General features: G+C 42.5%; 1 protein-coding gene across 1 annotated transcript in view; it reads left to right on the forward strand.

The window, feature by feature from the left end:
* Positions 1 to 10,909: 10,909 nt before the first annotated feature.
* LOC121930893 (voltage-dependent calcium channel subunit alpha-2/delta-4-like) overlaps positions 10,910 to 15,168 on the forward strand; it is a 113,873-nt gene continuing 109,614 nt past the window's right edge. The window contains exon 1 of the mRNA XM_042467857.1: positions 10,910 to 11,119. Within this exon, the coding sequence (XP_042323791.1) occupies positions 10,910 to 11,119 (210 nt within the window). The remainder of the gene's footprint in view (positions 11,120 to 15,168) is intronic.

The following is a 15,168-nucleotide window of genomic DNA, read 5'->3' on the forward strand; positions in this document are numbered from 1 at the left end:
GCTGAACCACTCTCACTGTCAAGACGTTCCTTCTAAAGCTCATTCAAAATCCACCCTCCTGTAGAGATTAGAGATTTTGAAGCACAGACTCAGTGACTAACCACCAGGGATCTTGTAGCACTGGTCTTCCTGAATAGGCAGTAAATTGGACTAGATGACATTTCAGTCTCCTTCCAGTCCTTAAGATTCTATTTTTGCATTTTACTCCTGTAATAAAACTCATCATTTTTGTTTTTTAAAAAAATGCAGTAGAGAAGATGAATGCTTATAATCTGTTTCTGACTCTTAAGTCTTTGTGTTTATTCCACCCCTTCCTCAGGATTTATGGTGTGCCACATTTAAAAATGAAACATCAACAACAACAAAAAGACATATGGATTTAAACTAATGTTAACCTCCCCAGTCCTGAATGCACTTAGCCAGAAGCAGAAAAGAAGTGGTGAGTAAATTGTATCAGTCAAAATGAATTATATAACATATGAGCCATGAAACCTAATTTTAAAAATTGAAATGTACATGAACAAGTCTGCAGGAAGATCAAATTCTTTCCCAAAGTATATTTGAATTGTAAATATACTGGCAGAAAATGATGTACAATCAGAGATACTTTTTAAATACTTCACTGACATTTTGGTACCATCTTCTGTGTGCAGCTTAATGCATACTGAGCCTTGTGAAATGTGACAGATAAGTCCTGACACTATAGGTGAACATCAGTGCTAAGATTCACATATTAAGCAAATAAACATTCCTGAATTATCTCTCTTAACCCGAGCAGTAAATCCTATCAACTAAAATTAAACTCATTGCTGGATTTCTCAAAAAGAGAAGAATCCGTTTCCTTGACAAACATGAACAAACAGTTTGAGGGGGCACAGCTTGGACCTTGTTCCAACAGGAGTAGGCAAGGGGCTGATTAGCCAGAAAACACATGGTAGCAGAAAGGTTGGAGACCAGGTGACAAGGCAATCTAGGTTATATTCAGTTCAACACACTTTTCAGAATGAGGAACTGGCTAAGAAGAAAAGATTTTGTAGAACATAATGTGAGTGTTCACCCTAATACTGTAGGCTAAAGAAGTTCTTCTAAAACTATAAGATGTGACTGGCTGCATTTGTTTTAGTGTGGCCATAGGGGCTGATACCCTGTTTGTGGAATATCATTATTTCCTCAGGTGCAAAACAGATCAGCTAACAAAGCTGGCTTCCAGCTGGCTTGGGGGTGTGGCATGCAGACAACGCACACCCCAAGACACCTGGAAGCTGACTGCACACTGCCCAGCTGCCCAGAGATGGGCCAGCTTTACATGCCACATGCCACAGGAGTACTGTAAAGCTGTGGCAGGACAGGGAAAGTCAGTTTTTGCGGCAATTTGCTCCTTCTTTTTGGGCTGGCAAAAACGTGGATTGGCTCCATGGCGTGCGGTTGCCACGGCCCCAATCCGGCTTTCTCAGGGGTGATCTGTTCCATCCCTTATTTCCTGGACTTTGGACTGACAACCAACAACTCACACATCATGAACTTCCATTTTGAGTAGCAGTGGGGCAGAGAACACTCTTCATTCACTGAATCTAGTTCAGTGATGCTGTAAAGTCTGGATATCAGAGGCAATATCTAAGGCCTTAATGATGACCCAGAGAACAGCAGGTGATAGGACCACAGCAGGCGCATCCAGCATCAGCATCCAGCATAAGTATGCTGGGGAACCTGTGCTAATCATTGCATAGGGATATCAAGGATATTCACAAATATTCCCATTCTTGATGAGATGGGAACACATGGGGGAATCTCATTGGGTGAGATTTTTTACCACCTACACATCAGTGGAATGATGAGCACAGCAAGGTCTCATTATATATTCCATGCCATTAATCAGACAGGTGAATGGGGACAAATTTCCCATGTGTCTGGCAAGCAGGCCATTTTGACTGCTGGCTTTCCAACTTCATATTTCATATCCTCTGGAACCTGTTTGCACACAGGACATTAAATCTGTTGTTTCCCTATTATCCAATTACTGTTCTTTCTGCACCTCATTTCTTTCATTTCATCTCATCACTGTGAAACAGGGTGACCTATGGTCTGGAGAGGGGAACTTGACTTACTCTTCCCCCCAAATTGCTAATGCTGGTAACAGTCACATCATGTGGTAGTAAATGTAGGTTTAAATCATTGTGCTCGTAGACAATTATTAACTACAGTGTCCATAACATTGCAGATTTGGGTCTGTGTTTCCCACTTCACTGCTCCACATTTTGGGCTTCTGTTCTACACCATCCACAAGCCAGCCAGCAATAGCATTACTAGGTCCAGTGGTGTCAGTGAGGGGGTGCAGGGGGGCATGGACCACAAATGGTTGGTCCTTGCTTCTGCTGTGGGATGTGTGCGGTGCTGCTGCCAGTGCCTGCCACTTCTCTGCTGCTCTTGAGGGAGCCAAAGAAATAAAGAAGAAGGGACAAACGCACGTCCCTCCTTTCTTCCCCCTGCCCTGGTGCTCTGGGTCGAGCAAGCCAAGGCAACAGGGAAAGATGCACACACTCAACCCTCTCACCTTACAGTGCCTTGGCTGACTCACCCAAGCTGGTCATGGCAACAGGGAAGGAGGGGCAAGCACCTACATACCTCTCCTGCCTTCCTTGGTGCCTTTGCTGGCTCTCCTGAGATGGCCATGGAAGTGGGGACAGAGGGGCAAGCCTTTCCACGTTCCCCTGATTCCTCACTTACTCAGTCATGTCCTACCCCCAACAGCCCTTAGTGGGCATTTGGGTGGGTGGTGCCCCCCTCAGCAGCCCCAGGCACACTAGGTGTCACCAACATTAGGGAAGCCACTGGCTTGGTCAGGACTATCTCAGGCCTTGAGATCTCAGGACCAAAATGTGAGAGGTAAGGATTGATCTAGGGAATGACCTCTTGTGATGTTACAAGGTGCAGCCCCTGATAATTTCACTCAGTATGATACATCATGCATACAGTGGGCATTGAATTTAAAAAAATAACAAAAGAGGAAAATACACACACACGCTTTTCAAGGCCATGCTCTTGTCCTGATGATCTATCCTGAGGACTGAAGATAGGCCCTGAGACTGGCAACCATAGCCTAGTAGAGGTGTGGAAATTGTGGCACGGGGTGGCCATTTTACACAGTAAACTTTTGTCTGCCACAGGCAGTGTTATCCTTTGACCAAGAAAGTCACAGCCAGTGCCAATGAATATTTGGGCATATGATACACTAGGCTAACTCTCCTTGTGCTTAAGTTACATTTAAAATGTAATCCTTTAAAACAATGATCTGTGAGGCAACTTTCAGTGAGCATGACTTTAGCAAGTATGACTATGGTTAGGGATATTAGGATGAGCCCCCCAATCTATGGTATAATGTCAGTTGTGGTTCTTCTTGGACAGAGGTGGGAATCACATGGCTCTTCTAAGGATATTGCATTGCAACTCCCTTCATTCCAGCCAATGTACCCAACATTTAATAATGCTGGAAGGTGCTGAAATTATTTGGAGGGCTGAATGTGTCTCCTTCCCATCCTGCCACTGCTTTTTGGCTTTTTGAATCATCTTTGAAGCCACGCTAACAAACATGACAGGATTTCTTATTTTTATCAACACTTAGCTGGCATTTGCTTTTTGCTAAGGTACTTGGCCTGCTAATTCTGCAGATACTTAGAAATGTATGCACTGGATTAAGCACACTTTCCCTCTATTCTCTGTTGTGCATAGAATTTTCAATTCCTCTCATGTCTGATTTCCATTAATATGCCTTTTTCTTTCTCTCTAAATGAGAGTGATTTCACAGTGATGACTGCTGTGTCTTCCTGGATGCTTCCCACTAACTCAGCCACCTGCTGTGGGCTATTACTCTTCCGTTCATTCTTCCAAACAATCTTCAAAGTACAAAACTGGCCAACTAGCCAGGCCATTTTTAAATATTAAATTTCCCTTGGACTGTAAATGTGCTAGCATGAGCAAAGGAGTAAGTAAAATGGATTCTGTGTTTCCTTCAGCCACACAGGAACAGCACATAATAACAATTCTTCCAGTCATAAAGAGTAGCCATATTAATCCATGAATGGGAGAGGTGGGCAGGAGACAGTATGAAATAGTCTAGAGACAAAAAATGTATACATAATATCCTAGCATAGGTGATCCTATGATGGCATCTGAAGAAATAAATTCTGAAAGTAGACTGAAGCAATTAGAAAATGCAGTTCAAATTTAGTTTATTTATAACATGTTTAAGGGAAGCAATCTGTTTTTTGTGGGGGGTTTTGAGCTATATGGCCATGTTCTAGAAGAGTTTCTTCCTGACATTTCGCCAGCATCTGTGGCTGGCATCTTCAGAGAATCTGGGTTTTGTCCAAATTACAGCCATGCTACCCATATGGAATCTCTTAGTAGGTCAAACTTGATAAATAACACTTGAGGCCATAGTGTAATATTAAGTCTAAACCCATCAACATTTCAGAGGTACAGTGGGGACATATATGGCCAAGCAACATCCAAGCATGTTCAAACTGGTAAAAGTTATTAATGATTAAAAAAAACAGTCAAGCTAGAAAAAGCTGCAGCAGTTTGCGTTTGCCTGGGTCTGTTGGGAAGGGCAAGATTTTGTCCTCTCCTTTCATCCCCTTACCCACTGAGTTAACTGAATACAAACTCCTTTTGCACTTTGAACTCAGGCTGTATCAATTGAAGTAACCTGAGGACAAAGGGGAAAAGTGGAAGAAGGAGAAAGAAACTCTTGGACATTTTAAAAACATTTGAAAAAAGTGTGATGAAACAGGATTGATTGAGACTGTCCCTGCCAAATTCGGACACTTAGAAGATATGTAAGTCTTTGGCAAAACCTGACTCCTTTTTGTGTAGATTTGGTACTATTAGTCACTCTGTGAAGTCAGCAAGGGTAGTAAGAAGGCTTGATTCACAATGTGAAGGTGGGGGACATCAGTGAAGCCCTGGAGGCTGCTGCTGGACCAACTGTCTTATAAAAATAACATGAAATTGTGAAGACTATAGGTACAATTGTAGAGTGTGACTACTAATACAATACAATATGTATGGTGCAGATCAGCTGCTATGTATGCCAGTGACACTTTTGATCTTGTACAGGCTATGAGGAGGGCCTTTCATTCATTCCATGATGTATACTAATACCTATCTCTGTTTAAATAAAGATGCTGTTATGGTGTCATTCTAAACTACTGTGTATGCAGCATACATGAATCCACTTCCATTTACTTTGCTTTCTTGGGAGAGGCCCAAAGGAACAAAAAAAATATGAATTCAGAATATCAGAATATTGATCCATATTTTAAATACAATGGAAAGGCTAGTTGTGCAACCTGAAGGAGTATGAGAATGTTGTTCACATGCTTTATATATTGTGATTACAGTGAGTGGACATTCATGCAATGTAAGTGCAACCATCTGGAAATATATTGGGATCCAACAATTTTTATTTATTTATTTTCCACTGAAACAGATTAGAATATTAGTCTGATTGTGAATAATGTTTCTGTTGCAATTTTCTTCATCGGTTTTTTTTCCCATCTTTATTTCTTGTTCTTGGTGGTGATGTTGACCATGGAAATGTATTTGGATCCCCCTCATCTCTAAAAGTGTTTGCACCTTTGTTCCATTACAAACTGTTAGACTAAAAAGCTTTTAGAGGCAGTAATATAAACCCAGAAACAGTCCAGGAGCAGCCCCTTTTTTGTTGGGAGCTGGAATCCAACAGCAAATAATTCACAATTACAAGCAACTGATAATTCATTAAAATGGACTACTCAGATGATATTCTTTCAATATGATCTAGAAAAATTTCTTCCACTTGGATTATATACTTCTCTTCATAAACAGGATTCCAATGAGATGGGAAAAGGTATAGAAACAAAGATGTAAATTGGATTTGGAGAGCAGAGTAGGGAATATGGAAAGTAAGCAACCTGTCGCCATCTATGATATCAAGAGCAAGTGCTGCTCTGCAGGGATCAAAGGTCAGGAAGCTTTTTTTTATTTTTGAAGCCATGATGCTGTGTCCCTTTAAAGTAGGTTTGGAGTTGGCTAGTTCTGAGCTCTGATTGGACAGACTGATGCCTGTCTTCAGAAATCAGAGTAATCCTGGCTGATTTTATCCCACTCCAGTTCCCTAAATCTGCTGCTGTTTCTGCTCTACCAGAGGATTAAAGGGCCGGCAGTGGATTACGTAGATACGGCTGCTTCTGCTGTTTGCAGAGTTCCCCTCTTAGTCTGCCATTTCTGCAGGGCATGGAAGCCAGACTCCCTCTGTTTGTTGCTGTCATGGGGTGGTGGGTTTCCTTCTGTTTTGCCATCTAATAGAGCCCAAACAACTCTCGGTGGAGATTCAGATGCTCTACCCCTCAGGGAGCTGTGGCCCATTTGGAAAAAGGTGGGAAGAAGCGATGCTGCGATATAACATAAGATGAAGACTTAGATGCTCTCAGATCCCAGCTCTCCCACCCTCACCCCAGCAGAGCACCATGCTGGGGCCTGCACACCTGATACCAGGACCATCCTAAGAAAAAGAAACTTCATCAAGAATATCTGTGTCTACGCAACTGACCCTGCTACTGAAGGTTTTGGTGTGGAGGATGCTGCCAGGTTGTCTCCTGTGGCTTTTTCTCTCACTCACCTGCCTCCTGCCCTTCACCAGGTCCCAGATGAAGATACCACTTGAAACGTAAGTGGCCTTCCCTTTCCCCCATCCTCTGTATCCTTGCTACATAGCCCTCTGAAACCTTCAAGCTATTTCTACTGGTATTTGGTGCATCTGAAAAGTACCCATTGTTTCATTTCACCAAAGGAAAAGAAAAGTCGTCCCACCCTACTATCCACTTTTAAAATTATTATTGTTGTTGTGTGCCTTCAAGTCATTTTCAACATAATGCAACCCGAAGGAGAACCTATCATGAGGTTTTCTTGGCAAGAGTTGTTCAGAGGAGGTTTGCCATTGCCTGCCCCTGAGGCTGAGAGCATGTGACTCACTCAAGGTCTCCCAGCGGGTTTCATGGCTAAGCTGGGAATTGAACTCTGGTCTCCAGAGTCATAGTCCAACACTCAGACCACTACACCACATACTTCCTTAATGTAAATATAATGTACATGCATGCGTGCTGTCAGATTTCTCTCTTAAGCACATTCACTCTGCTTCTGATGTTAGAAATGGCTGGATAATCCCAAATTCCCTTTGTTTTTCTTACCTTTATCAAAACCATACTTGCCAATAATGAATTGGTTGATAAACATTACTGATGTGCTCTGAATAGTTCATATTATTATTATTATTAACCTTTATTTATAAAGCGCTGTAAGTTTACACATATCTTATTCAGAAAAATATGCTGGTGTGAGGGTTTATGGGTCATAATAGTAGAAAGGAAAATTAAACAAGCTTTTCTTGTCAATGAAGTATGCACAACATCCCTGTCAATCTCCCTTTTGGGTGCTACAGTGTTACAGTTATAGTTCCAGAAATAACCATTTGGGCTATAGTTTCCATAGTTGTTATTGTGTGTGTGCACATGTATGTAGATGCTTCAGGTTGCCTGTCGACTTATGGTAACCCCATAAATTTTATGCAAACAATACTCACAGATGATTTTGCCAATTCTTTCTTCTGGAATACAGTTGGTCCGCTGTATCCACAGATTTTTTATCCACAAATTATATATACTATGCCACTGTATTTACTAAAAAATAAAGAATAAAAATCAGGATTTTGATCAGACCCAGCCAGGGGTGAATCATTCATTCAGGTGGTGATATGTGCCACATTTTGACAGATCACAAGAAACAATGATCCAATAGAAACAAATACACTACCTTTCTACCACCACGTAAAACTGCCAATATGTTCAAACCAATATTTGATTCCAGGTCTCCGGCTTAATACCTAGGCAACCAGACTGCAAATCACTCCGGTTTATAACAATGTAGAAATTTTAATACATGTTTTTGCAGATGGAGCATGTGGAAGTTCAGCTGCCCAATCTTTTGAAAGAATAACTTCCCTAAGGCTTTGCTGCCCATTTCTGATTCTGCCTTATATTTTGACTTTAAAAACCCCAAAGCCAAAAAGGTTTGTGACTTGAACAATTTGTCATAAACATAATGGCAATAGCAATTTGTCATAAGCATAATAGCAAAACAACCATGTGGGAGAAAGAAAAAATGCTAGGTATTACTAGACTCCGTACCCTCCAACATTTCATAGAAAACTGGAACATACCTGTAATGAAAAAGAACACACAAACTAGAAGTGTCTGCAGCAGTTTGCTTTTGCCTGACCCTACTAAGAAAGTCAAGATTCTGCCCTTCCTTTCCTCCACTGAATTAACTGAGTGATAACTATTTTGGCATTTTTAACTCAGTTTGCGGCAAGTAAGCTGATTATAAATGGGGAAAGGGGTAGGAAGAGAGAGAGACCAGGACATTTTGAAAGCAGCTGAAAAAGCGGGACAACAGAGGATTTATTGGGATTGCCACTGTCAAATCAGGACAGTTGGAGGGTATGAGATTCCATCACAAAACAATACTTTCACGGTTTTATAGTGGTAGGGCCTAGTTGTAGGTAGAAGCTCTTTGGTGAGATTTGCAAGATAGTTCAGAAGAAACTGTAGGTGTTCAGGAACATAGGAAATGAAAAGAAGTGAGTTTGTGTCTGACTATTTACAAACTTGTGATCCTCTTATTGTCTCACCTTTTCAGCTGTTTTTAAAATGTCCTAGAGAAGCTGTACGGATTAGGCATCCTTTCAGATGTTGTTGAGCTCCAAGCCCAGATTTTTCAAGACTGGCTATGCTAACTAGGACTTCTGAGAGTGCCAGTTCAAGGGCTGCATGTTTCCCAATCTCACTCTAGGAGGTTCTCCATGCTCAGCCTATGAGATTGGTTCCTGATTGTGCCTTGGCCACAGCCTCTGATATCATGTAGGAGAAAGGAAAGCATGCTCTCCAATATTCCCAGTTGGTAGGAACAGTCCCAATTTACCCTCTCCCATCCCACATTTTCAGCAGCTTTTAGAATGTAGAAGTTTCTCTCTCTTCCTCCTACCTTTGCCCTTTGTCCTGGATTTACATCACATGCTGCAAACTGAAGACCTTAGCACACCAACAAAAAACCCAGCTGCTCACTGACGGGATACAGTCACCTTTCGGGTTGCTACCAGGAATTATCGCACCTAATTTGCCACCAATGCCACACGGTGATTGCAGCCCGGCAGCATCCCGGGTCCCAGGCACACTTCAGAGACCGCTTTTCCAAGCTGGGGCTTCCTGGCTTGGAAAAGCAGCTTCCGAAGCATGGCTGGGATCTGGGATGCAGCCGCCTGGCAGCATTGCTGGCAAATTACATGTGATAATTGCCAGTAGCAACCCAAAAGGCGACTGTATCCCATTGGCAAGCAGTCGGGTTTTTTGTGAGTGCAAAATCATTTGGCACTCAATTCAGCAAAAGGAAGAGGAAAGGAGGGGAAATAATGTTATTCTTCCCAGTAGGCTCATGCAAAAGCAAAGTGCTGCAGCCTCTCCTAGATTTTCTGTTCTTCCTCATTCATAATTTTACCTTCTTGACAATACTGATTTTGCTTAGCCACACATCTCCCAGTTTTCATGTACAAAATGTTGGAGCTTATAGAATCTAAGCATAATCAGCTAAGGCAGAACTGGAGCATTTTCTCTTTTTTCCCCAAGCCTGAAATTGCTCTGATGTTCCTTGGCCATGTGTATCCTGGTTTTCATATGTGAAATATTTGCATGTATTATCAAGTGATTTGAAGATTCATTGTAGGGTGGCCACTCATATGTCACCAAAAAGCATACAGTATTCAATTGTACATGCTAATTTATATGCACAGATACAAAATTAGAAGTGATAATTTTTAAATAATTTAAATGGAATAATCATCATCATCATCATCATCATCATCATCATCATCATCAATAATACAATGGATTTCTTGTCTCCTTACCCAATCACAATGAGCCCCACTTCTCATTCTTATATACATTTAGCAGAATTTGCCATGCCACCATCTTGTCCTCCTTACCACTACCTGTAGGCACCACCAATGACGGATGAAGAATATGTAGGCTGATAGGTTTCTGGTGTTACTGCTATCCCCGCCCCCAAAAGAAAATGATTTTCGGTGTGTGGGGTCTGTATCTGTCAAAGTTTAACTGTCAGCAACCTATGGGATTTCATATATGATGAGAGCCTATAGGTTTAAAGCGTTTAGGTGAGGTGAAAATGAGATGAAAATTTGGATTAGTAATCAAGTATGAAAACTGGGAATTCTGACAAATTTTTGTATATTTGGAAATATTTATTTCAGTTCTAATTCTGCTTCTGGGCTCTTGGAGTTCATGTGCATTCTTGATTTAAGGCAGAGAAGAAATTGTGTTGCTCATGGGCCACATGTAGCTCTGTCAGAGAGGAGGGTAACCTCCACAAGCCCTGAGAATCTCTGCAAATTTTTGGCCAAAGAAGCACTTTCAGACATCCATAATCCTCTTTGTGGGGAACATGATGCTAAAGCACCCTCAAAACAGTCAGCCTCCTGCAAAATGGTCTGAAATGCCAGTGCAAGTGATATGTTACTACTTCCAGTCTCCCAAAATGTTGTCACAACAATGAGCTATAGCCCTCAGGGACTGCAGAAGAGCTAAAAGATTGGGCATTATAAACTGCCAGGCTTCAGAGCCCCCTCCCTTATTATTTAACAGATCCATTTAAAGCAATTTTCTCTTGTCTGTTTCACTTTCTGGTTGAGGTAGGACTGAAGGCTACAACCCAAAAACCCCTCAGGGGTGGAGGGCCCATTAGAATGGTCCACCCTCAAAGGTTGATAGAACCCAAAAGGTTCCAAGAAGCCCTAGAGGGATTTATGTTTGGGAACGATGGCGACTCTGTTGAAACCCTGGTTAACAACTGGAATGAGAACCTTATCGGGGTAATAGACAGTATCGCTCCTGAGTGTCCTTGCCAGCCCGCTCCTAATCGAAGACCCTGGTATACTAAAGATCTACGCCAGATGAAGCAGGCTGCACAACGACTAGAGCGCTACTGGCAGAAACATCAGCGCATATCTGACAAGGTACTCCATGAGAAGATGTTGCGTTCCTACAGAGTGGCAATCAATGCAGCAAAGAATTTGTTCAATGCTGCACGGATTGCATCAGCAGAGTGTCGTCCAGCAGAGCTGTTCAGGGTGGTTAGGGAATTAACTCAACCTCCGACCACCCTGAACCCTTTATTAGAACCAACTACAGCTTGCTGCGATGCTTTTAATGACTTCTTTGCCGATAAAATCTCTCAGATAAGGGCTGATCTCGATGCTGGTTTTTCAACAGAATGACGAGAAGAGGTGTCCAGTGCCTCTGGAAACAAAGTTATACTGGATCGCTTTGAGTTTGTGGATACCGAGGACGTGGACAAGCTCCCTGGTTGTGTAAAAAGGACGACCTGTCCTCTCGACCCGTGCCCATCCTTGTTGACCATTGAGGGAGGGGATGTATATAACAAACTCATTGCATCTTATAATCAATGCATCCCTTCGGGAGGGTGTATTTCCATCCGCCTTAAAACAGGCTATAGTGAAATCAATCTTGAAGATACCCTCCCTTGATCCCCTGCAGATGAATAATTACAGACCGGTCTCCTTACTATCTTTTTTGGGCAAGGTGATTGAGAGGGCAGTCACCTTTCAACTCCAAGCTGTCTTGGATGAAACCAATTATCTAGACCCATTTCAAACTGGCTTCAGAGCGGGATACGGAGTGAGACTGCCATGGTCGCCTTAGTTGATGACCTCCATCTGAGCATTGACAAGGGAAGTGTGACCCTGCTCATGCTCTGGGACATCTCAGCGGCCTTCAATACCATAGAGTCTCCGCCCTCCACAACTGCCATCTGCCGGCCTGAGAGGGAGTTCGCCAGGCAAGTCCAGTTCCATCAGGACTAGCCTGGAAGAAGGAAGAGCCCTCCCTCCAATCCATCTGCCTTGGTCCAGGCCTTAGAGGGAGAGAAGAACCACTGGACCTCATCCCCTTTCCCTCCATCATTCCCTTCTCCTTTTGTTTCGTGTCTTTTAGATTGTAAGCCTGAGGGCAGGGAACTGTCTGATTACAAATAATATTGTAAGCCGCCCTGAGAGCCATTAGGGCTGAAGGGCGGGATATAAATACCTAAATAAATAAATAAATAAATAAATAGACCATGGTATCCTTCTGGTATGCCTGAGGGAGTTGGGAATTGGGGGCACTGCGCTCCAGTGGTTCTGATCCTACCTCTCAGGAAGGTTCCAGATGGTGAGGCTGGGGGACTGTTGTTCTCGTAAAAGAGAGCTGACATCTGGCATCCCTCAAGGCGCCATTCTGTCCCCCATGCTGTTTAATATTTACATGAAGCCGCTGGGAGAGATCATCCAGAAACATGGAGCTGATGACACCCAGATCTATCTCTCCATGTCTCCGACTGACACAGTGACTAAGGATGGCATCTCTCCTCTGGATGCCTGTTTGGAGTCAGTAATGGGCTAGATGAGGGAAAACAAACTCAGGCTGAATCCAGAGAAAACAGAGGTACTCATGATAGGTGCCCCAAGTCCAGATGGGGAAATTTGCCATCCGGTCCTGGACGGGGTCACACTTCCCCTAAAGGACAAAGTTCACAGTTTGGGAGTACTCCTGGACTCATCCCTACAGTTATCATCTCAAGTGGATGGGATGGCCAGGAGTGCTTGGTACCAGCTTCGGCTGATACGCCAACTGCGTCCCTGTCTGGACCGAAAGGACCTTGAAATAGTAGTACTTACACTGGTAACCTCTCGTTTAGATTTCTGTAATGCGCTCTACATGGGGCTACTTTTGTACCAGGTTTGGAAGCTTCAGCTATTTCAAAACGCTGCATCCAGATTGGTCACTGGCACTTCAAGGTCGGACCATATTACACCTGTATTAAGATCTCTTCACTGGCTGCCTATTAGCTTCCGGGCTCAATACAAAGTGTCGGTCATTACCTATAAAGCCCTACATGGCTTGGGTCTGAGTTACTTGAGGGAACACCTCTCCCTACACAATCTGCCCCGCACTCTCAGAACAACAGAGAAATACCTACTTGAGTATCCCAAGGTGAGACTGGCAGTAACTCACCAGAGAGCATTTTCATTGATAGCTCCGAGGTATTAGAATAAACTTCCTGAAGAGATCCAATTAAGTCCTACCTTGAGTGTCTTTAAAAAGGCACTGAAAACTCATCTCTTCGGGCTAGCATACCCTCCTGACTCATTATAGAGAAAGAGATTCCCTAACAAAAGCTTACTTCAAGATGTTTAACCTGCGATTGAGATATCTTAAGATTGTTTTTATACGTTGTTTTTATAGGTTTAATTTTTATTTGAGTGTATCTGAGATTGTAGTTGATGTTATATGTTATATGTGTATTTCGACTGATTCTGTACACCACTTTGATTTGCTGGAAAAGCGGTATATAAATAAAGTTTTATTATTTATTATTATTTTATTATTATCTGCAACCAGGTTATCAGAAATGTCCCAGTTTCTATGTCTTCCTCCCACTCCTCCCCCAGCTTACTTCAGTTCGAAGCTCAACTAGTAGTTTTTACTCAGGGGAGAAGAACGGGTGGAATCTTGCCCTTCCCAGAAGATCCAGGCAAAAGCAATCTGCTGCAGCCTTTCCTAGCTTGTCTGTTCTTCCTCATTTAATTTCTACCATCTTGACCACATTCTAATTTTGTTTTGTCATGTGTCCTGGTTTTCATCTGTGAGATGCTGGAGAGTATGAAATACTTTTCTTTCTTATATACCAAAAAAGAAATTGAGTCAATCCAATGAAAGTGCTGGGCAAATTGCTTATAAAATGTTGTTGATGGCCAGTTGCATTAATGGTGTTAGAAAAACTCAAGAAAAACCCGGAAATGCTAGTCGCCATTCTCCTTTCTGAGTTTCTTAGTTGTCTTGCTGCTGATAGCAATAGGAAATAGCCAGGGAGCCAAAAAGACTGAGGACCTTACCATACACGGGGGGGGGGGGGGGAGGCAAAATGGGTTGGGAATGTTGCAGCTTCCTCCATCCTGCTCTACATGAAGTCATAGAACTTTCATTCTCTTCCTGAAATGATAGTTGCCAAGCCTCCCTTTTGCCAATTGGAAAAGATCTGTTCAACAAAAGGCACGCTTTGGTGACCATCTCCTCTTGAAAAGAGAATGAAAGTGCTACAGTGGCATATAGGACAGCACGGAGGAAGCTGCTATGCTTCTGGACCATTGCACCTTTCTTCTAGTGTCTGGTAAAGTCATTGTCATCCCTACTATTAATTAGTTTAGCATTGTCAGGCGAAGCAAAGAACAGGGCCCTTGTACCTTTAAGAGCTGTGCAGAAGAGTTAATTTCAGCAGCTGTCACTTGAATAACAAGCAACACCTGCTGGTAGCCCCCTTTCTTCACAGCTGTTTAAAGTCAGGTTCTCTGTCCTGTACTTCACCCCATTTACCTTCTTTTTGACTAGGATGGATATTTTTGCATGGTTTTCAAAACTAAAGCAACTTCACACTCTGCACTGCAGGAGCTTTGTACTCACTTTATACAATCAGTGCTCTCATTTCTACTTCTAGTTACAGATCCATAATGAATTGCTGCATTTACCATTCTATCTCTGTTGGGCAATGTCTTACTTGTAATATTGCTCCCTATGTAGTTAGAACTATTTTAATTTTCCCTTGTAGATCAGTCAGCTATTGATCATCCTTTATAGCTATAGCCTGTTATCCATTGCTTGTTCCTAGGAAGAATTATCATTTCTGTTTAGGACAGTTTTTCTTCAATAGTGCAACAGTTCAATTAGTTCAGCAGGGGGAAAAGATGAAAAGAGGTTGTTTTGTTTGTCTGTTTCATATTTACATTATGCTGCCAGTAAAAGTAGACAGAGTTATATTAAAATAGGTGCTGCAGATGAGTTTAGCTGGCTGAATAGACATGCAGTCTAAAAGCCAGAACATTTTGTGCATCCCTAACAATAGCAATTTGTGGAGTGATTTGGGGGGGGGGGATCTCCACAAGTGGGGGGAAAACCCCTCCTGCCCAGTCCACAAATGTCCTTTGATGCCTAGCATTGTCAAGCATTGACT

Source organism: Sceloporus undulatus, chromosome 5, assembly GCF_019175285.1.
Source record: "Sceloporus undulatus isolate JIND9_A2432 ecotype Alabama chromosome 5, SceUnd_v1.1, whole genome shotgun sequence".
Classification (NCBI taxonomy): Eukaryota; Metazoa; Chordata; class Lepidosauria; order Squamata; family Phrynosomatidae; genus Sceloporus; species Sceloporus undulatus.